This window comes from Atractosteus spatula, chromosome 20, assembly GCF_055471065.1.
Source record: "Atractosteus spatula isolate fAtrSpa1 chromosome 20, fAtrSpa1.hap1, whole genome shotgun sequence".
NCBI lineage: Eukaryota > Metazoa > Chordata > Actinopteri > Semionotiformes > Lepisosteidae > Atractosteus > Atractosteus spatula.
Window position 1 is genome coordinate 11,953,381 of NC_142725.1, and position 26,304 is coordinate 11,979,684.

The 26,304-nt window shown below is 39.6% G+C and overlaps 1 protein-coding gene across 1 annotated transcript in view; it reads right to left on the reverse strand.

Annotated features, from left to right (window-relative positions):
- Window positions 1-25,822, reverse strand: part of pax7a (paired box 7a) — an 81,502-nt gene extending 55,680 nt beyond the window's left edge. Inside the window, exons 1-4 of the mRNA XM_088938020.1 lie at window positions 25,413-25,822; window positions 23,499-23,734; window positions 22,594-22,738; window positions 22,051-22,179 (exon numbers count right to left, since the gene is read on the reverse strand). Of these exons, the coding sequence (XP_088794146.1) occupies window positions 22,051-22,179; window positions 22,594-22,738; window positions 23,499-23,734; window positions 25,413-25,497 (595 nt within the window). The 5' untranslated portion in view covers window positions 25,498-25,822. The remainder of the gene's footprint in view (window positions 1-22,050; window positions 22,180-22,593; window positions 22,739-23,498; window positions 23,735-25,412) is intronic.
- Between the last annotated feature and the right edge of the window lie 482 nt (window positions 25,823-26,304).

Sequence of the window (26,304 nt, forward strand, 5' to 3'; positions counted from 1 at the left end):
AGCTGCCCACCGCCATTGCCTTTCCAGCTTACAGCAATTCATGACAAGGTTTGACCTGTTTTCTGCTTAAACGTGCAAATCCAGCAAGATACAGAAACACTGGCACATCTTCTCTGAGCTGTAGTTTTAGAAAGGAAGATCGAGCTGCCATGGAGATAACTTAGTTTAATCATTGCTGTGAAACTGGACAAATACAGTAGCTTCTTCCCTAATAAAATTAGCACGAAATTCCTGTTGTCCTTTTCTCATGAGCTTTTGTGCTGAGAACAGACTTTACCACGGAGAAGGAACCTTTGAAAGTCTTCCCATAGATGCGCTCTATGAAAAATAGATCCAGATTATTTTTTTATTTCGTTTTCTCTTGACACGTTGAGGTCTGTCAGGGACAGAACCAAACAGAAGCTCTGTTGCCACGTGATCACTGTGGGCAAACAGAAGACTATTTAATATTTCCCATCTGAGAAAATGCTGTTGCTTTACTGAAGTTGCGGTTATTCATGCCGGAAATCTGTCCTGGTTTGCAGTCTCTATTTTCTCCACTGGAAAAAGAAAAGCTTTTTTAAAATCAGTGCAAGCGTAGCCTGAGGAGAGAGTGACAGTGGATGCATAAATAAGCCCATTAGTTAAAAATGTAAGACAAGCTCCCTGTTTGAAGTTAGGGAGGCCGAGCTTCCCCTCACAGCTGGCTGGCCCTACTGCTGTTCACACACTGGCCAATGCATTCACATTTTAAGTTGGTGGAAAAAATCTGAACAAATTTCTGATTTGTAACACTCTAGGAACATGTTTATTGTCTTTGTGCGAGTGAAAAACACACGTATAAATAAAGCAAATGAAGATTCCAGGGTGAAGCTGTTAAAAAGCATAAAATAAGAAATTTTATGGCCGTAAGTGGTGTGGGCGTGATGGTGATTTTTAAACTAGCGGACCATGGTGGTAACTTAGCTTAATCATCGCTGTGAAACTGGGCAAATAGCTCCTTCCCTAATTACTGTTGCGTATTATGTGAGCCATGCCTCTATTGTAATAAAATTAGCCAGAAATTCTTGTTGTGTGTTTCTAATGCGCTTCTGTGGTTACCAGAGAATTGGAATAATCCACTGCCCTATCCACAACTACACGGGCTGTCAGAGCTTGACAACTGTGGCAGGCACAGAGAAGCAGGGAAAACAAAGTTTGAAACAATTTAAGATTGAAGTACACTTTTTTTCTTCATGTATTCTTATTCTGTCCTTCCTTTTTTTTTAATGAGAAGAGATCAACTTTGCCGCAGAGCCTTTTTAACATCATAACAGAAAAGGAGGCACTGCATGTTATGAAAGCCAAGCTATCTTTTTTTTCTTCCACAATTCTTTAAAGAGAAATGAGAAAGTGTATTCTTTTATAAGGCCTGAGAATCTACAGCTTGGTAGCTATATTCATTGATTTCATATTCCCCTAATCTATTTATATGTGTCATGGAAAGCCAAGATAATATGTTTTTTATTATTTTTTAACATCTGCCTTTAAACCACTCTTACTCTATTTTATGCCTCTGGTATAACCTGGGGTTTTCTTCAATGTACATGTTTTTTCATTAATTTAATAATTGGCAATACTACCTACAGGTATTTGGATAAGCTCTTCTGCAGTCATCAGTGTAACTGTTATGCACAGGAACATTTCTAAAGGGGATACGTTGTGGGTTTTATATTTCTTTAAATGAGCAGCAAAACAAATATATACTGTAAATACCAAGATACGATAAAACCCACAGATAAAACTTTTTAACTAAATCAGTTTGTTAGTGACAAAGGTTTTGCATACATTCAAGTACAAAAAATAAAAGCCTTATTATTTTAATGTGTTACATTTTTAGCAAAGAATATCATAATGACAAAGGCAAATCATCTCAAAGCAGGTTTTGTGATACAGAAAAGTACAAATCCAAAGGAATGTATTTAATGAAATTATATAATTTTCAAAATCAATGCCTAAACTATTATTGTTTCTCAGGTGAGTGGTATTTTGGGACACTTGTTTATGAAACATGTATATGTACAATATACAATGTACAATATATTTGCTAAATACCTATGTATGAATAGGTATACATACGGCATGTAACCCAGTCCTAGGCCAAACATTTAAGGTGTCTAGTTACACTCCGCCATAAATATGGTCTTCTCTCTCCCTGCCCCCCCCCCAAAAAAAAATAGGATAAACATTTTTACTGAGTACCAGGCCAGTAAAGAGTGTCAATATTATCGCTCTCCTACTGTTTTGCTAAGGAATGTCAGCATGTTGCTCCTAAAAGCAGAATAGAGGAATCTGGTAAGCAAGGATATGGTACACAGCTTAAAACAGCTGACAAAACATGCAGGAAAGGCAGGGATACTGTGTGGCCTACAGCTTGTACAGCCTGCCACGGAGAGTCCAGATGCATACAGCAGCTTGACAAGGAATGGACCAGTCAGTCCACATCTACAGAGCCAATGCAGCAACAAGCATTCTTTCCCAAAATTGTTCAGAATGAAGAAAGAGCATTTTTAACAGATTCTTCTTTTAATAATTTCATATCACTTTTAGAGGAAAAAAATATGTATAGTTGCTCAAATGATGCAAGTGCTCTCTTTCTGTTATATGCATCTTGTTCATAATTTTTTACTATGAAATGAATGTGAAATAAGTGATCTACAAACATTACTTTAATGAGCTGCTGTAAATGCTCATAATTGATAGGTTTGCACATGTGCACTGACGAGTTCTGTAGCTGCTAGAATCCTGCACCCTGTTAAAAAGCTCTTCAGGGTGAATGTGTGTGCTTCTGTGTCCAACCTAATGGAATGGGACTGATTGATCAGCTGTAGGTGAGAGGAGTATTCTCAGTTATGACCTTTCCTATAGACTGGCTGAAGTCTAGGAGTCAGAAGGAAGGAATGAATTAAAATGTTTGTAAATAATAAATAAACACCCGAGCAAGCTCTCCTTCTGAGATCAACATCAACAGTTTTATTAAGCTTGGAGGCTATGTGTTCGGACCTTATCTTGCTGGTGGTGTTTGAGATGTTTAGCAACTAGCACCCAGTTCACGCAAGCTGTGATGGTCTGAATTTATACCTGCTCATATCTGATCCACATCATCTCCTTAATTGATTGATTTGTGTTTGTTAGTATCATTACTTTGATTTTTTTTTCCCATGAGGCAAATTTCACTAACTTATGGAACGGTGTGTACTTGTTTTCAGGGAAAACTGTTTTGGGAGAGGATAGAAATATGATGAGGAATAAGTGTCTTGGAGGGTCTTTCCTACCCAAATGTATTAAGAGAACAACAACAATTGAATAGTTTTTGGAAAACAATGGGAATGAAGATCTCACAGTGAAATTCTCTTAAACACAAACATAGATACACAATGATGACTACTAAGATTCAATTCCACACTAAGCTTTTACTCATAGGTGTTTTATGAGTAATATAATACTAGATAACAAAATGTTTTAATTTCTTTATGCTGAAAAACAAGTATATGGCAACCTTTCAGAATGTTTAGCCATTTTCGTATAAGATAAAAATAAATCCTAATAGATCTGTATGTTGTAGTTCAAAATGTAACCTTTTTGCTTTAGGGATCTGTAGGAAGGAACAAATAATGTTAATGACAAGAAACATCTGATAGTGCTTCGGGTAGATTCGATTGGAAAATGTGATGGATTAACTACTGCGACACTGTACAGTGCTTCCTGCTCAGATGTAGTCTTCTGGTGTTGTGATCAAGTTTTTGAAGCTTCTGATCAATGTGATAAATCACTCCATGTCATGTTTAGGTTCTGCTCACCCACATTAAACTATATTAGTCCAAGCTGCTCTAGTAGTGGAAACCACCACTGGAAGCTTCTGAGTAAAGTGTTGATGCCTCTAACATTCACGCATTGTAAATCCTGATTGGGTCTCTAAGCATCGGCTACGTCTCTGCGGTGTACACTACAACACAAAAGACACAAGTGGGACTGTTCTTTAGTCTGCTTTTTGAAAGGATTGTAGAAAGATATTGACACTACTGGCTGGGGCCCTTTATGACTGTGCTGTTATATAAAACACAGTCCAATGCTCTATAAATGATAAAAAACTGAAAAGCACTTTAAGGAGACAGGTGTTATGCCAAGTAGGATTATTTCCCAAAAATCACTACATCTTTTATCTTGGGTAAAACATTTCTATGGCAGTACTTAGAGAAAAAAGGTTTACAAGCTTCAGCCTTTCAGTGTTTAGTTCGCTATCAGTGAACTCAATACTAACATATAAAAAGCAGACACCGACACACCAATTACAATATATGTTTATAGATTCAGGAGCCGATTGATCCCCCAGACTTACAAGTGATATCTTTCATTATTGGCAGGCTCAAAAAACAGGGAGAGCCGCTATGGGGATAAAAACATAAATGCAGGCATCCATATTTAACGTTCCCATTGATGGAACTCCCATTGCTGTACTATTTCTAAGCCAATTTAAAGACTATGCTGACTGCTTAAATCCCTGGAGTTCAAGCAAATGATGAGAAAAAAACACAGATTTAAATTAGATGTGACATTTACACCTTCCAATACCTTGTCCAGGTAAAACAATGACATATATACACATTCACATACATGCACACATAAGCAATTGACATTAAATATGACTCCGAAAAAGTGTCAGCAGATGTTTAAGATGGCAAACTCCCATTTCTATTTGATTTATCAGCTTCCAAATAAAAGCGTGATGACCACCCATAACAAGTCTCAATGATGCTGGTTAGCCTCAGTCATACAACACAAGATCCCACTGTTTATAAAAAAAAATAACATTCTATAGTAGTCATTATATCCAGAGAACCACAATTCTGAAGGGTGGTTTCCAATTTCCTACGGGTGCAAATTACTACAGTGCTTGGATTTTATGATGATTTTCTGAGCTCCAGAACATTTGCAAGCTGAACAAATGATACAGTATACAGTATGCACTCTGAGTCTGGAGGTGCCTAACTTCTAAACATAGTGAGAATATTAAAGCCCCTTTGGTTTAATTAAACCTGATTGTAAACCACCTCGCAGAGATCTGGTCATCCCAATAACATTGTGCAAAGCAACACCTACATGTTCGCCCACAAACCACTGGGATACAGTAAGAACACTTGTTGTGAATGCGCTGTGGCTTTAACAGTTTAATTGGCCAGACTACATGACTGAAGCACAAACTCCAACATGGCAGCATAAGAATAGAATGAAGTACTGAACTCCACTGCCCTTCTCTTTGGCTTCTATTTAACCATTTTTATGATCCCTGACTGCACAGGGTAGTGAGGGATCATTTTATTGCAGGCTGCCTTTTTAATGGGCTCTTCTTAGCAGGGTACCCAGAGCAGAAAGTGCCATTGTCTCTCAGAGTTCATTAATTGAGTTAATATGTACTTGTTCTTTGTTGGAATTCAGGAGGACTCAGCTGGTGGGGGGGCAGAGGTGGGCAAGGGATGGTCAGGGGTTTCTGTTTGAAGTCGCATTACAAGGGCATTTCCTTCAGGGGCTGTAGGCACTGTTTACTACACCCACAGAATGTTGGCACCCCTGTGGGATAATTACCAGGGTAGTCATGGTAAACAACAATGAAGAGACACCATAACACACATCAGAGTAAAAGAATTCGCTGGACCTCGAGAAAATACAGAAACAGTACTATATTCAAAAGAAGGCTCACATTGTCTCTCAAGCTTCCTTTACTTGCAAAGGCATTAAACAAATTAGATCAACAAAAATTGAATACTGTCAAAAACAATGTGCTTCTTGTAATTTTACTTAAAACAGATTTATAACGAGCCATGCACCAACATCAATGTTCAACAAATTATTTTAATCCTCGAAACAACTGTTTGATTCTTACTTTGGATGATTTTGTGTAAATCCAAATAGCTTCTTTATTAGGCAGGATTCACTGTTTCTGAACGTTGGCCATAAAACTTCCCTTTAACATATTCTAGAAACACAGCGAAGCCATTTTTCTTTTGACTTGGTTCAGTTGGAAGTGAGCAAATCCCTGCCGATGTAACAGGCCAACTGTTCTGCCATTAAATAAGACTTTTTTTATATAATAGCAAATATATTGTTGGTTCCACAGTAAGGGTTTAGGAACTAATCTACAGTACTGAGAGCCCTTGTCTTTCCCTGTGGTGAGGTTCAGAATTACTGGTAAGAGTAAAATAAATGCCTCTTCAAAATAAATTGTTTTTCTTGTCTAGACAAATACCTACTCAAGACTGCCAACAAACTGGAATGTCATTTCAGTGCTTTCCCATTTCTCTCTGATCATCTTGTAACTGTATTTCTTCTTCTAATGAAAGAAAAAGATTGTCATTCAAAGGCTGTGCAGATCCTTACCGAGTTGTCACACTGGTCAGAGACTTTGATGAATTTCTTCAATGCCAAGACACTGATAAACACTCCACTTCTGATTCTCTACAGCACAACGTGTTGTATATATGTGCTATTAAGAGAACAGGACTCAAATACTAAGCACTAAAGTCATTATTTGATTGACACAAAAAAACAAATTCCATTACTAAACGTACTAACAAGTGCAGGGATGGCCATCTGACCTCTGATACAATCCCAAGTGTCTAGGAAAAAGAAAGCAGAGAAATAAGACTGATTCAGAAAGGATGCTCAGGGAAACTAACAAAGTAATGATCTTTTCTCACTGTTTTGTTTAAAAAAGCCTCATCCCTTCTAATAGCTGTCCCAGAGTGTAATCTCCCTCTAATCTGCCTCTCTCTCCCCCAGCCCCCTTTATTCTTCTTTCTTCAGTTTGCTTCAGATTGCTTTAGTTAACTACCCTGCTGGAATATCATTCCCAGGAGAGGCGATTGTGTTGCTAATGTTGACACCTGCCAGATTGGGCCGGGGTGCTTTCACAGCACTGCGGCTGGACTGCGGCCTGTGATCCCTGCCTGTCCGGGGTCACCCCTCCTGGGAGTCCCCCTCTTTAGGAAGACTAAATGTTGGGTTAGTGGGGGTCACAAATCACACCCCTCTCTGTGCCGTCCCTGAGCAGGAAACCTGAAGGAGCCACAGCTCTTACCATCAGGGGCAAGGGAAGAAGAGGAATCTTTACTGCTTCTGAATGTCTGCTCCATGCTGTACTCACAGAAACATTAGCAAGCAAGACACATCTTATAACCACCTCATGTCAGGTGCTTGGCAACTCAAAAAGCCATACAGTCAATAGTAGTGTTTTTCCATTGCAAACAGTTCTGGAAGAGGACTGCTAAATCATACTTTTCTTTTTTTATTTTAAACCCAATAATTAACTAAATGCACAGATCCAGACATTTGGAATTCTCTACTTTATTACTAATTGTGGAAGCTTAAAACACACAACTATAAGTCACATCCTTCAGGTGCACAAACTACATTTTAACTCCTAGATGCACGAGACAGCAGCAACTGTTGTTGCTCCAAGCTTGAACTTTCACACCAGCGCTCTCAGAAAGGCGACATGGGACTAACCAGGAGGGGGTTATAGCAAAGGACACCTCAGCAATTAACGTGAATGTGCTTCCTTCTTCATTTTCTAATGAAACAACTAGAATTGAAACAAGTGGATCTTCTACCGTTTTATTGACCTGAGATTCAGCGAGTTAAAGCTGAGAGCATCAGAATTTCCTGTTGGATGCACAGAGGCAAGACAGTCAAAACGATCAAATGCCAGAGCAGGGCAACGCAGAGCACATATGGTAGCGCTACAGAGGGAATGAGACCCTGTGCACACGCTGGTACCCCTCCCACTGCAGATGTACATTAATGCAAAAAAATACAGATCTGCGGTGCCCAAGAAACACCCATTCCTTTTAACGCGCTGTTGTCTGGTTTGATCGTGTCAGTTTGAAGGAGCCCATTCAAAGGTATTCATGCATCTGCCTTTAAGGCACAATGGCTGCTACTTTATAAACTGTCTGCCCGGTTGCCTGAAGGCTTTAGTTCTTATTGTTTTCATCCTCTTAATAAACTTTTTGGAGGAGTTCATCAACTCGCCTGAATAGCTGATGCAGTGAGTCTCAAGACGTAAAATAACAGAAGGCTCTTTTTTTTCCCTTTTGCTTTCTTTTTTTAAGTGGGCATTTGTCTGTCAATGGAGAGAGTAGGCTGTCAGACATCAGAAGGGTCTTAGAACCAACACAAGGAAAAAAAAGGGGCATTCCATTAAAAGAACAAAAAGGCTTTTAACAGAAGAAGAAGAACAATTGCATTTTCCCTCATTCTTGGAAAAAAAGAAGACGATACAAGCGCTCTGATATCTTACTTGTTAAAAAAAGGGAAAAAACTTCACTATGTAGGCAAATTTCGGCAGGGATGTTTAAAGACGCTTTAATGTAACGTTTTGCATGGTTTGATACAAAATATGGAAGGTGAGAGCGGTCTTGCCTCTTGGAAACCCCGCACTACAGTACAGACAGCATGATTAGACTGCATACATGGTTTGGAGTTGCATAAAAAAAAGATATAGGATGCATCCACCACAGCAGCGAAGTAAATAATTAGAGCACTATATTTTTCTCCCTTTTTCGGGATTTTAAGATTCGCTGACACCCGTTAGACAGGCAGCACAAATTTTATAAATGCAATAAATTTTAATATTGGCAGTAAGCCATTAATCCACTGTTATACCTTTAAACACTGTGAAAATGTTAGCAAAACTTTAAAGCCCTTAATAGATGTCTATTTTAATTAATTTCATACCTAATTAGGACGGACTGCGCATTTCAGGCTCGAGCTGCTGTTTTCCCCATAGGGGTGGGAAGGCGCGAGCCCCGCCGCAGCGACGCGCGCGGAGTGGCCTCTCGCCTGCCAGCGCGTTTCTCCTCCAGCCCCCTCGCTTCGCACGCAAAAAAAAAAAACAGAACTAGAAAGCTGCACTTGCAGCCACTAGCATACCACCTACTGCTTCCCAGCAAGCGAGATCGGTGTTTAAAAGCCCTAATTAGACCTGACAAGTTCAGCGAGTTTGTTTTGGAAAAGGGAAAGGCTGGTCAAGTTATGATTTCCGAGTCAGATTCATCTGCGGATCCCTGGATAGCTTCTCTCCTGTCAGCTACTGTTTTCGACTTAATTGAGCGTTCAGCTCGCGGTCAGGGACTCAGACTTTTCACGTGGTTTAGCAAACATGGGGGCAGCAATTTATCCTAAAGCGACGCGATACTTGTTTCAGTCTGTTTCTCAAAGCGTCAAGCACGGGGGACATTATTAGTTGTGTCCTGTATTATTATTATTGTTGTTATTTGAACACATCTTGTGTTTTATTTTCTATATAGTACGCTAGAAATGTTAGATTAGGCAATACCCAAATGATTTGTTTCAATTGACTTTTCTTTCCTAACGCTCTCTATTTTTAACCACCTCGAGATCACTGAAATTCAACACTTCTAATTGGTGTGCAATCTAACACTCGCAAAACACATCAGTGCTTTCCTTCTGACACCTCTTTACTTCAGAACTTGAACAACAGTGAGGGGATAACTTTCCAAGTGTGGGTTTGCAAAGCCGGAAACTCGATAGTGCTTACAGGCGAAGTGAGACTCTCGATTTTTTTTTTCTGAACAGCGCGCAATCAAACGAACTGTATTGTTTGCATACTCAAACAAGTTCTTACAACAATCCAATGCCCAACTTTTTTCCCCAAAATGATACCTGCCAACACCATCAACGAAATACCTATTTAGAACCAAACTAATAAAGTGACTTTACTTTTCTGTCAAATGTATTCATTTTACTCTAGTAATCTAATCAACTAGTCACCACGCTTTCACTGCAATACCAAAATCGGCTATAACTGACCACTTGAATTCCCCCCCATGCTGTTAAAGGTCTGTGCATTCAAGCCTGTTTCTGAAACTACGATGCTTTCCCAAATGGACCTTGACATTTACGCAGGGCTGCCGAGTTCTTCTGGAATGCAGTCTCGGCGCAAGGTGCCTTATGAAGATGGTTTTAGAAGCGGTGTTAAGTCATGCAAGCTGACTTGTGAACTTTGTACAAAGGTGATTAGGGGCTCTCCTTCTTCCAATTTTACTGCATCCCAGGTTCCTGTATTGTTCCGCTTCCAGCGAGCTGCTGGTGCTAATCTTTCGGTTATTTGCAGTCAGAACTGAAAAATATCCAGACCCCAGAGGTCGCGATATTAACCTAGCCAGTGGGGTAAAAGGCCACTGAGACGAGGGTTATAAAATACCAAAAAAAAAAGTTATTGAACACAGTTTGACTCAAGCTTAGGCGTAACTCGTCGATCCAAATCCTCACAACCGAAAAAATGTGGATGAAAATTACAGGTACAATCGATTTAACCGCAAGACTATGTGTATGCTATGTGTATGTATAGAATGCCTACAACTACCTTTTAATTTATAAGGTACTTCACACGCCTATTTCCGAGTAACAATTAATATGCTTTTATGGAACCTACAGTTTTGTTTGTTGTTGTTTTTTTTGCATAAGAGAAATGCCGGTAATGGAAGTATATTTCTTATTGTTGGACAACAGAGATTCTGTCTGCACGCACACAGTTATCAACAATGTTCAGAGCTCATTCTTTTGGTCTGGGTGCTAATCCTTTAACTACACTGGGTGTCTGCGAATTCTGCCTTTGTCGTATTCTTGTTTACAGCTAATTATGACTTCGTAATGCAAGCTTCCTTTTCTTTAAACTTCAGCAACCCGCTTGTCCAAAACATTACAGGTATCATGTGGCCTCAAGAAAAAAAATCAATAAAACAAGTCGCTCTTTAATTTACCTGAGTCATTTAAAGCAATCAAGTCATCAAGCTGAAAAGCTTTCTCTGTCTCGCGTCTCCTTCCGGAGCAACATTCTAATGGATAAACTGTATTGTAGTGTTAAGCTTTTAAAAACATTAAACAACTTTTGTTAACGCACATTATTATTATTTCTGCTGCAACTAAGATTTTTTTTTCAATTTGAGTTTGAAATTTAACGAAACTTTTTAAGAATATGTGAACTAACGGTTTAAAACTCCACCGGTTCTTTAGTTGTTGTTCATTAAAATGTCCGCCTTACATCCCACCTAACATCAAAACTGCTATTTTTTTAATCCTAACATGAATCCTCACAAGCGCAACGTTAAAAACAACCAGAGGAAAAGAGTACAGCGAAAATATTCTGTCCACTGAACATTATGGAAAGAATACGAAATCTATTCCCTTTCACACAGAGTCTGGGACAAATATTTGCTAGCGTTTTATAAATGTACAATAATTTGAACTTTAAGTGTGTGTTAGATCATTACAAAAACGGAAAGAAGACAAAATAAGGTAATCGATAAATACATGATTATTGTAATTACAGAACACCTTCTGTCGGAAATACAGGATTGTCGATTCGCATGTCCTCGGATGTTTTAATATCGTTAAACAGACAATTAATTGTACGACTTATAATCGAATATTCGTTTTCTCAAACTGTTAACAAATCACCGTTCAAAGGCTTTGGTTGTCTTGCATACAATTTTCTCGATAAGGGAAGTGCAGTGTGATCAATACTCGACTATGGTTAGGAATGAAGTGATCTGCTTTCCCAGAAAGGTCCGCGCTGTGGTTTTTTTGAGGGTTCGATTATTGCAATGCGGGAAGAAAGGGTTTAAGATACTTTCTGTACCTGGGGCCGTCTCCCTGGGTTCCCCGGATGAATTACAGAGGAAACCAACATGACCTGGATTTACAGAAGACCCGCAGACCCCGGGAGCCCCCGTCCAATCCCCGCGCAGCGGTGTCTAATGAACCAGTCATGCACAAAACAGCAAGTTAACCGGAAAAAAAAAGTGAAAAGGAGAAAAAAAAATTGAAAAGGGAAATGCTACACTTGCAAGGCCCGACTTTCGCAGTGTCAACATTCCTCTAAAATTTGACAGTATCCCCGTTTCCTGCTGCTCATCTTTCAGTCCTGCCGATGACTCTGGCCTCAGGAGATGAGAAAACCCGGATACAACAAATTCAAGTTGGACACAACTCACCCATACTCACTTCATCTGTTGCCTATTTACTTATTTCTTTCAGTGTTTTTTTTTTTTGGGGGGGGGGGGGGTCGTTTTTCACAATTCCTCCTTTCCACAGTAAAGGCTATACAGACCTCAGCAGCCCCTACTCTCTCAGCCCAGACTGAAGAGAGACAGTTAACAAATTAATTTGCCTTTAACTGTAAGACCAACGCACACTTTTACTCCTGAGTAGCCCCGACGTTCCCTGCTTCTGCAAAGCTAAGGCATTAACTTCGTGTCTATGCCTGGCTTTATGGTAGTTTAATATTTTCTTTATGACCTAACCGGGCTGGAAGGCGCGCGTTCTCATGTCCGGAGCCTTTACCCTGCTCTGAGCAGCGAATTGCCCGTTTCTGCATTGTGTAAATGATTCTCTTTTCTTGGCTAATCAGTCCCCCATTGGGCCGCCAGACAGATAGAGATTCTTGGCATTTGTCGGTAGAAATGAAAGCGGGATTAGGGAAAGGCTACTGAACACTCCATGGCAAACGACCACGGAACTATTCTCCCATTCAGGCTCTCCCCTTTTAGTTTAGTTACTTTCCTCTTTAAATATGTTTGTATTTCTAAAGTGGCCATTGATGCAGTAAGAAAGCGAATCTGGCAACAAGGCCAAACAAATAAGTAGGCTTGCTCGCTTCGAGTAAAAGAGTAAACACGAAAGGAGAATGCAAAATGAGAAAATTATTTTCCACTTCTGATTTTCATAGATCCTGAAATTATTTTTTTTAATTCAAGTAGGCCTGTTAGAAGATTAATAGAAACACGTTTGTCCTTCAGTGTACGTTACGGGTCTTTTTTAATGAATCCTTTAAACTTATAAAACGGAAGCAAATGTGCTATCTGCTCCAGCACAGGGACGAGTTTTGTCACTGATCTTATTTATGACTGCCAAACCATTCCTTCACAAGGAATAACCTAAACGGGTAGTTAACGTTATTTAACTGTCGGTTTACATTTATGTTTATTGTTTATTAACTTAATGCTAACGACGCACTTAGAAAACAAGCGTCACCTAAAATGTATTTTTAAAGCTTTGGGTCTCCCTTTCAAGTTGCGGAGTCTAAAAACATCCTCAACTTCTGATCTACTTTGGGACCGCTTTATGATATTGTCAATGATTTCAAGGAAAGTGTTCAAATCTTGGGGGAATGGAAGCTCATTAAACTGATTGTGTAACACTGCTGAGCGGACGTCGAATGCAGGTTGCAACTGGTTTGTTTTAAGCACAGATGAAGTACAAAAAGAAAATAGGTGCTTTAAACGCATGAAAATGAAAACACTGGCGTGCTGATAGCCACAAACTACATGTAGACACGAGTACAATTTTTGGTCTTTCTTTGGTACTGTATACGTGCGAGTGTCTTTGAGATTTAGTTCTTTAGTAGATGGTGGCACTGGGCTGGCTGTACTGTAACGATACCCTAATAGCGAACTGTTAGTGGGCAGCGTCGCATTCTGCTTTAGTTCACAATAACAATGCAACCATAACCACAACACAAACCTAACCCAATATGAGATCTCAGGGACATTCCTCCAGCCGAAAAGAAAAACTCCATTCGCAGTTCTCACCGTCTCCTCCGCCGAGTTTGACCTAAGTTCCTGCTGCAGTACGACTTCGCTGGAGTTTTTTTTGTTTTTCTTCTGTGATTTTCACTCTTGGCAGCTCGGCAGAAAGCATTCGAAATAAAGTGCCTGAAGTAATATCACAACTGTCTTCGGTGCCTCTGCTGCCCCTCAACTAATGCTGCTATGGCAAAGTTTTTGGGTGGGTAGTTTAGCGGCCTGTTAAAAAGGAAGACGTGACGTCAGGCGGAGTTAGAAGAAGATGCTTAAGCGAGACGAGTTCACGAAAGGAAAACGGGACTGTTTGGTCTATCCTTTCCGGAGACGGAGAAAAACAGCACATGTCCGAATGCTGTTTAAATTCACAAAGACCACGTGTTTTCACAAGGGCATGGTGGAAATCTGAAAGGATGTTCAAAACACAGGCTAACAGAACACCAAATCATCCTAAACGTTGCTTGGTCAGTATTAACTGTGAAATGCTGATGGACGGGACTATTTCATAATTCAATTCCCACGAGAATGATATTATTTATTCTGCATAAGAAAATCTGTATATGTAGGCTCTTTCAAATGTCATCTGATTTCCCTCAAAGTTCACGATATGCACACTTCTTCAGAAACATTTCCTGAGGGGGCTACCGCCCTTAGACCTCTTATGACACTGCACGGCACAGGCAGGACCAGTCGAGATTAAAGACAGTTCCTCGGCCGGCGGTGGTTCTGTCAGACACTCTGTTGGTCAATATTTAGTCAGGGTCACCCAGAGTTCTTCCAGTATTCCGGTTTCAGGCGCAGCAAATAAAACACAGAAGTGATAGCGAATTTGGGGCATCAAAAAAAAAAAACTTCTGTAGCGCTATTAGGAAGCCTGGAGGCCAGTGACTCCTCCTTTAATTTGTGTCAGCAGGAGTTTTCCCATGTCGTTTGTTCGTTTTGTTGCGAAATTGTAGCCCGGCGACCCCCTTCTTCCCCTCTCGCCGCAATGAGTTTTAGTCAGATCGCACGCCACCAATCTCAATCACTTTGGTGTGCAATACTTCACTACAAAATCTGCGAAAGTCTTGAAACATAGCGGCTCGCAATATAAGTACCTATATAAATATATTTGTTCAACCGAAAAAAAAAATCCTATTGTTGACTTATGATTCCGTTATTTAATCAACGTAACGTTTCCACGAATTGCTTGCAAACACACCTCGGACTATCAGAAACAAGATATTACGAACAATATCGTTTAATAATTACAACAGTTGTAAAATAACTTGGGAATATTCACACGCACTCGCCTTTCAGCGCTTTGAAAGAGGCAAACAATATAATTAGCATTTCGTGTTCTGCGTTTCCGTACGCAACCGCACTTTCTAGGAGTGAGACGGTGCCTCTCCTACTCGCGCTGGGACCCCCCGCTCCCGTCAAATTGCAAGATCCTGCACCTTTAAATGATGGGCGCAAAGAAATCCTTTAAAGTTATTGAGCAAAAAGGGATTAGGAAATCGCCTTTATATATGAAGAAAAAATCCCCATGTCTTCCACTGTAGACTTCTGAATTTTCCCTAAGTAGCCCAAAAAGGGAGATTGTCCCTTTTTAGAAAAAAAAAACCCACTAGAGATCCGAAAACCATTCTGCTAAGTAATATGTGTGCGCAGATAGAGCCTGTCCCACATGGTAAGAGCTGCTTTAATTAATAGACAGGCAGGCTTGAAAGCAGCACTGGCAGTCTGTAATATGATGAACTCCCATTGTGGTGGTGTCACCACAAATGTTTCTGATAAGCAAAAGCACCCAAGGATCAAAGAGTATAAGCCTCTCAATTTCCTCTAGCCGCCTCTACTTTTCCTCACCTAGTTTTTCCTCTTTTTTTCCCTCCCCCCTTTAAAAAAAAAAACTCCGAAACATTCACCAAAATCCCCTTTATGACAACTGCAGGGTCCGCCTCAAGTTCACAGGTCACCCGAGCCTCTGGATATAATTGCGTATTAATATTCCCTCCCGAAGAAGAGGAGGCTCACTCCCGACTCCTGCTCTCTCATGATGACTAATGTCTTTATAAATTGGCATTAGTTGACATATCATTATTTGTCCTGCAAGTCCAGTTGGAAATTCAATCTTTCAGCTATACAGGCGTCCCCGTCCCTATCTTCCCCTCTACCCCTCCGCAAACGGGTTTTGAACATTCAACAGAAAACAAGAAATAAATATAATTTAAAGACGTCAGCAAAACATCAATCATCTCTAAATTGCCTATTAATCAAAATGCGTAATTGCTATCGAATGCATGTTATTTGGATAATGGTGTCTTTTTTAAAGATAACATATTAAGATGTGTGCCAAGTAAGGACAGGGATATATAAACTGGAAAATGGGAAGACTATATTGCACGTCTGCGATTGAACACCTATAAACACATGTAAAACCTCAGTTAAAGCGAATATATAGTTGATGGATGTGAGGGAGTCACACTTCATCACAGGTCGTTTAGCACAAATTAGAAATGTATTACAGTATTTCAAATCTTTAATCTATAAAGAGAACACGGATTTGAAAACCGCCTATGTTTAATTTCAACATTGAGGACCTATAAAGTATTTAATGGTTTATAGGACAAATGATTTTTTTATTATTATTCATTCCTTCAAAAAACTGGAACTTGTTTAACGAAGTCTTTTAAATTCTAAATTACGGTCATTTGTTGCTGGTTTGGTTAATTTGATTTGTTCCACGAATTACGTCACTGGGTTTATCAGGATTGCGCGTAATGGAGTTTGTCGTATAAACGGACTTATTTTAACTGTCCATTTTCGAAACCAACAGTGTTCATTTTACACCCGGCAATGATAGTATTCAATTACACTTAATTCAGTTAAACTGGAAAATGTTTTACACAGCATTGTTCAAGGCATAATTTGACGCAGCAGTCTCCCTGACCTCCCATTTTTTTATTCCTCTTAAAGCGCCCCTATACAAGCTAAACTGCTTACTAACGACGTGTTTGTCAAATTAAGAACGAGGTGTTTAAATTAAAGTGCAATACATAAGAATAACAACATATGTTAATCTAATATTGGCTATCACGCGTTTGGATTTTTTTTGCTGGAGAATTCTATTAAAACTCTTAACGTTTTATTATACGGGAAAACGGAGAATGAAAACAATCTTCAGAAGAAAATTTTCAGATCCGTTTTTTTTTCTTTCCAATAAGGGCCAGGTCATTTTGTCATTTATTATTTTTATTATTATTTTTTTTTATCGCCGATGTAATTTTCTGAAAGGATTTCATTCTATTCGTAAGTGCCTTAAAGCTTCGAGTCTTGGTTCTCTATATGTTCTTTAAAAAATCCTCCCATGTAAATTCCAATGAAATTTGGAGAGAGGCGGCGAGGGGGAAAGGGGAGGTTAATCCGAGTTTAATGCAGTGATGCTCAGCCCAGGACCGAGGCTGTGATGATTGTGTTATCTCTCCCCAACATTTGGGTCTTCCTCAATTTCAACCCAGCCAAATAGCTGCGAGAAAGTGCAGATGGAGAGACTCTCGATGCCTGAGGAAAAAATGTTATTAATAGCTAAATAACTTCCCCATACTTTCACTAAATCTCTCTCTCACCATTCCAGATGGATTTGTTTGAAGTGGTCTCTCGCCTCATCCCCTGTCTTTTTCTTTCAACGAGGCTTATTTTAGACTCCTAAATATAAAATTCATTTCACTACAAAAAATTATACATGTGCACTTTTTTATTTGAAATCACATTTCACAATATTTTTGCCATCCGTATTTTTTTTTAAATATATTTGTTTTGGTCCAACAGCACATCCCACCCTCCACACCCCCCACACACAGGCCCCCCTCACTTTCCATCTATCTCTTTAAAACACCTTTTCAGCGATTTGTAGAGCTTTCTATAACCTGATGTACGGTCAAAAGGTTTTTTATACAAGCAGGGATTTAACTTACATCAGTTTCATTTCATTTTTTTTTACCCGTGAACCCAGTGTTTGTTTAGTGGTGCTTTTCTCTCTAGTCTTTTTTTATTATTATTTTTCTTTTCTATACGAAACTCATAAAATCCTAAAATGATATATATTTTTTTTCCAAGCTCGTTTGTTTGAGCACGTCACTGCTGTTTCACCAGTGCGCCAGAGCTCCTGTTTGCTGCGGTAATTGTAATCTCACTATATTGGTACGATTCATTTGCCCCTACCTCGTCTCTCTGTGACAAGTATCTCTCTGTGTTCTGAAACAGCACCTTCGTTTTTAATTGAATATGCACAGTGAAACCAAGCCTCGAGCCCCGGATTGCCTGACACCCCACTATCTTTCTACTGGCCCCTATTATTTCCTCTGATCCTACTCACAACACTCGCAAATCCTGCCTGGCCTCTGTTTGATTAGACTCAGAACCTTAGGTAATCCGCCGATTTGCTGAAGTGTCCATCGCCTCCCTCTCTTCTCTACAGAAGGCAGCTTGTTGGTTTAATCAATGCAGATTGCTCCCGATAAATTGACTGATACCCCCTCTTTTTTTCGTCTCCCCCTCTCTTCACAAACAATACCACCTCCAGGTGTGAAGCCAAAAGTGGGTTTTTTTTTCCCTGTAATTGCAAGCTTTTCTTTTCACCTCATTCAATCGAAGATACTAATTAGATTTGGCAAGTTTCAACACACAATACCAGCAATTTATCCCATTTCGATTGCTGCAGTGAAAATATATAGCTAGTGCAATTTCGGCCAACATCATTGCTTATTTATACTCAGATGCCACAAGATTAGCGTTTTGTCTCCATTTAGTTTGCAGTCAACATTTACAGATTTGCCGCTTTCCATCTCATTAATTTGTTACTCAATATTCCACCCATATTAACATTTTTGTGACTTTTAACAAAATTGACCATCGTGTAACCCCAGACCGGAAAGATGTTTACTATATAACATATTTATCCTGGAAAAATTTAATTACTCAAGTTATGTTGAATATCAATATTGAAACTATATTATTGCCCCTTCCCCTCCCAAACCCAAGTACTTCATCCCATTTTCAAACACAATAATTCTTTAAAAAAATCGCCATTTCTCACCGCGCAAGACATACTCATAAAGAACACGTTTATTACGAAACACGGCAGGTACACATCGTTTTTACCGACGCCCGCAAACCAGGACATGGAAAACTTGAAAATGTTGTTTACTAATGTATTTATTTACGCAAGCAGACATTACGAGTCTTCTTTTCAATCATTAAACCCTATAGGACATTCAAAGCCATTCTAACCGGACGAAAAAAAACAGTTCCGGTTTCTATTTTTGGTTTATACAAAGCTTTTCATATTTTGTCATTTATTTAAAGACGGGCTTCCTAAATAAAGTCTCAATGGAAAGCTTCGATTATTCCTGGCGAGTTCAAATTTAACTCCCCATGGAATTCTGCATCCTTTACATACACGTCCTGGTATTCTGTGAATTATATTTTAACCTTAAAGTGATTGCTGTTTTTTTCCATCAGTGTAGATTCTAGTTAGCATGTCAGAGTTTCTAATGCAACCCAAAAATAAAAAAAAAATCTTAACAACTATAAAAGAAACCTAAAATCTCATGAATTTGTGCCCAGGGCTAGCCAGAGTGAGCCGTTTAGAGATGAAAGTGAAAAGAAATAAAAGGCTCAATTTAATCTGCCTTAAAACCCTTCAACATAACGTTTGTGCTTGAAACTCAGAGAGTGAGGGCTGATTGGGGATAAATACATTTCTTACCATGCCTGGGAGCTATTACACCCCTCTCCAACACAGCCGCCCATTCAACAGACACCGTTTTCATTACTAACTCTAATAAGTCTTAACATTATTAAATGCCAGCCGGATGATAGAATGAAACAGGCGCAAAGACGAATCTTTTTAAGAATTAAGAAAGAGTGAATTTAGTATCCAGGTTTTAACATACCGCCATAAAATGCCAAATATGTAGGCAGAAATTAGTCAGGAAGTTTGTCTGACGGTTATGCAGCAAAGTGTGGCACCATTAAATAAATAAGTTAACACGTGTACACAAAAGCAAAGACTAATTCACGTTTTGTCTGAGGAGCATCGCGAAAAGAGCATCAAAATGTGATTTCAAGGTAAAAAATGCGCTTTCTCGCTGAATCCACTGGTGAGGGACAAACGCATAAATGCTAACGAGATACTTCACGATTTAAATTCGAATAAATACAACCTAAATATATAAAATACACATCCTTTGTTTAGAGTTTAGAGGTAATGACTCCAAAAAGTGTCAGGTGACTGAACGCTCAGCCGCCAGTCCAGTCTATGTAGATCGCATTACTGGAGAGTGAGTGACGCTGGAATGCTTTAAAAAGCATAAACGTCGGAATACGCTGCAATGTCAAATCAAGCTAAAAAATCTAGAAAAATAAATACTTTCACGATAAAATGGTAAATGACGTGGCTGAAATGGTCAGTTCTGTTCGTGGCAAAACAAAACGATACTGGCCATGTGCGCCAGAAAAAAAACTGCGCAGAAAAACGTAATTGAGGATCCCCGAGTCAAACGGAGCAATAGTTAACCGAAACTCTTCTGTTCAATTGCTGCATATACACTTCGAGTATTCAGAAATGTATTTTTATTTTCAGCATGTTTTTTTTTCCAAGCACTACCTTAATCGTAAAGCGTGTTTTAAAATTGATTGCACACATACACACAAAAGTGCACAGTTCGTGCACACAATAGCGCCGATTTCAAAATGAGCAACTGGCCATTTCCAAACAAGAATGAAACATTTTGCACTCTCCATTACTTATTCTTTTCCAACAGACGATTCTATAATATTACAAAACTATCTAACAGCGGGGTGTATTGAATAATTCATCTCCTTTTATTCCGCTCCTTGGCCTTTTGTCCCGAGTTTTTTCTTCTTTGCGGGTTTTTGAATGAGAATGGATGGACCCATGCCTCTTTTCGCTGCTCTGCTTTTTTAGGTTTTGCCTTTGTACCTCGGAATCTTTGCTTTAAAAAGATTCAATAGACTAGAAGCTTTACTGCGACTGAAGTTCATCTTCAAGTTTGGAGAAAGGCTGGTTCTTTAAAGAGGAAGAAAAAAAGCTTTTTGTGTACTTTTATTTAAAACCCCATACACAACTGTTTGATCATCTTATTTGGTAACTTTTGTCTCTTTTAGAAAATAGGGTCTATTTCAATAAAGGCTGGATACCGAGGTCTTTCCTATAAACAAGTCACCAATGAAATGAAACAAAACCAAACAGCACAACCGTTTAGTGCCAAATGTTAAGCACTCAGAGCTGAAGACAATGATAATTACGACAAGGCATATGAAGGTGTATAAGACATAAACTCAGATGATTACTTCGCTTAAAACAGTGACATTGAAACAATATGTACAACGATAGCGCTACATCAGCATTAATAAAATAAGTAGACACGGGCCTATATAAAATTTTAAAAAAAGAATTCAGACAAAAGTTATCGTATAGGCCAAACGCAATGTTGGATTGTTATAATTTATTCAATTCATGTAGGTACAGAAGCCATAGAAGCGAAATAAAAATAATGTCTACACATTTACTGAGATTAGGAATGAAAGACCTCCGTTTCTACACATTATTACTACACTTAATTTATAGAAATTCTTGGCGATGACTCCCCTGATACGGAGCGTTTATTAGTAAAAAAAAAATCGTTTGCAATGCCATCAATACAACAATGTCCATTCTCTTTTTAAATCCTCGTACTTATTTAGGCGCATAATCCAAAACATGTTTAAAAATCGTCCCCGATAGGAAAGACGGCCTGTGAGATAGTATGCGACTCTATTTAAGACATCATTTCTGATGTTCGACTCGATTCTTCTAACAGGTCACATTCAATTCGTTCTAATTGATATTGATTGTCGAATCGGTCAACTGTCATCCACTGTTTCAAGGGATCGTTTAAAGAGCGAGAGGCGTCGGTTGTACAAATTAATCTACTAGTCCCGAATACTTTCCGTCTGGGCTCATATAAATAATTGAGCAAGTAGCGGGTAGATGGAAAAACAGCACGAAATAATCACTCACATTTTTAAGGAGACACTTGACATAAAAGGCCAAGTTAAAGCGGCCTGCCCGCTTCCAAGCCTGCTGCACTACAGCATACACACATTCACGGTTAACTAACAGCATGATGTCTGCCCTCGAACTAAAGAATGTGAAATTTACCGCTGTTCCGTCGGTTAAAAAAGAAAAAGTTGGAGTAACAGGTTTCAGCGTACCTACAACACTGCAATCAAAAACACGCAAATGCCGACCAGCCTCGCCTCGGATGAAACGAACCGGCCTCTGTCAAACCCAAACTCCAAAAACAGCGGTCTGAATGTTTCAACCACTTGGAAAACCCAGATGTTGGAGAGCAGCCCGGGAAGCAGGAAGTGCCCATCGCTTTACCTTTGTCGCCCAGTATCCCGTCGATGCTGTGCTTCGTCTTCTTTTCCCCATCATCATCCTTTTTATCACAATCGTCTTCGTCATCTTTCTTCCCGAATCTTGCTCTCAGAACCCGGCTAATGGAGCTGACTGATCGACACAAGGAGACAGTCGAATCGTTATGTTTAATCCACGATGACCAAAGCAAATAGACACATGATCATTATTATTATTAATAATTATTCATTATTATTATTAGTTTTATTATTATTACTTGGGTTGTGAAAGACATTAAAAAGTAGGACAAACTTCGGTGTGTATGAGCTGTGGGGGAGGGGTCAAGCAGACTTCTCAGCACAAGTATTAGGAAATCTGAAACTAAAGAAACCCAGAACTGTACTAAACATTTAACTTCTTGCAGCTGCGTGATTTTTTTTTTCCCTCCTCCAGAAACACAGAGACGTGTCGGGATGTCGCTTGGAAGCTCCTTCCGCCGCTACAAGCCCGGGCGTTCGCATGAAAAGCCTCTCAATCGGACGTGGTAGAAAAGGAAAGGTTGCTTACCAGATGGGGCCTCACCTGAAGGAACTGTGCTTCTGTCACACACCCCGTCCTTCAGCAGCTTGTCCCGGATCTCCCAGCTGAACATGCCCGGGTTCTCCCGCTTGTACTCTTCTATCCTTTTCTCCACGTCAGGCGTTGCTACCTGCTTTTGGGATGAATTTCCGCAGAACAGAAAAGGGGGAAAGAAAGAAGGACGAAAACTACTTTTAACTTAAATTGAGGTAATGCTGGATTGCCCTCCCTCCTTGAAAACAAAACGCTGAAGGATTAAATGGAGAATGTAGGCTATGCGTACTGTATATGCAAGTATAGCATATCACCAGGCAAAAAGCGCACGGGGAGTTAAAAATTGTGAACACGTTAGTCTCTGTGGGGTTTTTTTTCTTTGCACCCAGGTGATGTACATGTCTCAGAGTCTCAAAATATGTATTTACGAGACACGTGCTTCTTCTACGTGGGGAGCTCTTCTGTGATTCAAAGATTTCATTGGAATCATAATTCGAGACCTGCACTTTTCCTGCTCTTGACTTCGGGTTTCTATACGTTGCGGCGACGTATGTAAACTTCCAACATAATGGACATTTGCCCTGCAAAAGATAAAACGCTTGCTGCCCGGCGAACATATTCACTAGTTCAGTTCTTTGTAAATACATGTATTTCAGAGGCCAAAGCAACGCCGTCGTCAAACTTTCGAAGGGGTTATTCTCATTAAACTTCACCTGGTAATTGAACAAAATAAGCGCAGTAACAAGTCCGTCCCGAAGGATCCTCACGTTTCCTCGCTTTACTGTGCTGCCGAAAACAACAGGTTTACCAGGCCTTAATTCACAGTAGCACAGTGGAACATTTATTCCTGTGGTTGCCTCATTCAAATTCCACCCAGTCCGAACTTTTCTTGAACTCACCCTGGGTTTGCTTCCTCCGATGGCCCCGGGGCGGATAGAACCCGTCTCCTGGTACCGGCAAAGGATTTTGGACACACAGCCGTGGGAAACGCGGAGCTGTCGTGAGATCACGCAGGGTCTTATACCGTGATGTGCCATCTCGACTATCTTGTGTCGGATGTGATTCGGCAGCGGCCTGCCGTTAATGAACACACCGCCGAGCTGGTTCACCCGGCCCTGACCCAGAGGTGTTGACACTGTGCCGTGAGAAAAACAAGAGACAGGGTCGCTCATGACGACACGTTCGATCGCCTACATTCAACGCGGGACTCGAAAGCTGTATAATACATTGTCATGCGTTTCCCCTTGTCTTTAAAACAAGATAAAAAAACAACAACAACACGACAACCTATAACTGTGAAGGCGCCCCCGTCTCTTACAAGTACAAGTACAAAACACCCTTTTCACTAGTTCGCACCCGTTTAAAAACATTTTTATCTGTCACATCAACAATGATCTATCAGTATACATGCTTGGAACTGGTAATAAAATGTATATTTCCATTTCAATACGCAAAATCACAAAAGAAGGAGCCTTAGTTTTACACCTAAGGTAAGGTCCTGTTTTTGTACCTTGCAAACTTTATGTTGGGCCCTTATTATTATTATGGTTATGATTCATGCGGTCTTATGTTTTATGTATTATGAGATTACATCTATGCATCCATGTTTTTTTAATTAAATATTTAGTTGCACACCATTTTTTTTTCAGACGTAAACTGTACGGGAGTACAATTTTAATTTCGCATTCGCGTAAAAGTGAATGTCATTTCCTAATGCAATCTGCCCGAATCCACAGAATAACAGCCGTATTTTAAATAAGAATCATGCAGCACTAATTCACAGTCAACTTGGCGAGCTCTTTGCAGGATGTATCATTAGCGAGAGATAGTACTTAAGTGGCCAATTTTGCATTCAAGAGGCACTGAAGATTGTAGCACTTTCCGCCTTCATTATTCCTAGTCATGTTGTACAAATATTGATGTAATCCTTTGAGCCATCGCTTTGCTATGTATTTTACTTTCATTTGCTACACTAGGACACTCCAATAAATCCTCCAAGCTTGTGTAACTTGCAAGCTTCGTGTTTTTTGCTGTTTTGGCTGAACCACTTGAGCACGAACCGTCTCTGCCTGGGACTGACTCCCATAGAATAAGCGAATAATAAATGCAAATAAAAGACTCGGGTTTTTTTTTGCAGGTGTATGTGCTTGGAAATTTTATACAGCGTTTTTTCATCCTCCACAAAAGTATAGGTAAAACAAAAATTCTAATAGAAGCGTCGATTAATGATTGAACTCCAAAGGACTCATTTTCTATTCAAAACGTGTCCCTTGGAAACAAAGTAAAATTGCATGTTTCCTCAGTTTGCATGTTACGAAAGGTGCTCGTAATAATCGATGCGTTTTACGTCTACAATATTTTTAAATCATATTCATGTGCAATTTAATTTTACGTTACCATTAAAGCCTAACACAATGTCATTTAAGTTTAAAGAAAATACATTACTTAAATAGACAGAAGTATGTTCGCAATGCCATTTATAAACATCTAATTTCTAGAATTTTTTTTTTTGCTCCTGCTCGACTCTTTGAACTCATGCCTGCATCACGCAAAAACTCGTACAAAAAAACACGTTCATCTGGTTTAACATTTCACCAAAAACCATCTGAAACAGATGAAAAATAAACGACGTTATCTGCAGTATAAAAATCTGCTTGTTATTTAACAGCAACCAACAGCAGATAACTATTTTGCAGCTCTGCAGACTAACAGCAACCAAGAAATCACGCACGGCGAACAGCGGCTTTCTTTGCTTTTCAGTTTTACCGCACTAGGATGTCTTGACAGGTTTAAAGAGAACAGTTAACACGTACCTTCTAAGGGAAATCCAGTGCGGGGATAGTTCTGGCCTGGCGCTGGTCTCATCATTCGAGGTACTGTTCCTGGTAATGTAGCCATTCTCTACTGTCAACAGAAGAGCAGTCACAGATAAAGCCAAGTTCTTAATGGCGCAAACAAGTCCAGACAGGATGACTATTTGCTTTGCCGCGAACAAAAATAACGTGAAAATTACTTAGCGCCGTCTTCTGTTTTTTCAAAAAAAGAAAAAAAAAGAAAAAAAGGGAATAAAAAAATAGGTCCAGCCAGACGACTTGGGACGCTAAACCCCCCAAAAGAGAAAAAAAATGTCGTTCTGAAGTTGAATGACAAGAACCATGGATAGATAGATAACAACAACACTGATCGCAAGGTGGAGTAAATGTGAGTTTGTGTGGGGGCAATGGATCTTACACTCACAAGTGGGCAAAGGTTATTGAATTCTGTGCTGTATTTTACTAAAAGGTCTGGTAGTTTTTGACGGAAAAGTCTGCTTTGAGCTTGGGAGTAGTTGAAGTGGCCAACTTTGGCGCACGGTTTAGGAGGAGAGAGCCGCGCACGCCGATAGGCTCGGAGGTCTTTCTTTTATTCATGAGGAAGAGAAGGGGTTACGCTCTGAGCCTGCTGACCAATCAGAGGGAACGGTGCGCGGCGCAAACACACTCTTAGCTCATTTTAATTCATTGCATCGCTGCCTCGTTCTGAACAGAAAACTCACAAGGAAAAAAAAAAGAACTTTTTTATAACCCACCACTGTCTCCTCGGGTTCATCCTTGAATACCAGTTAGTTTTAAAAATCACCCCCTCAACGCATATCTCATGATTGTATACTAGAAATATATTCATGCGAAACGTTTACGATAAATAACTATATATTCCAAATCTTCT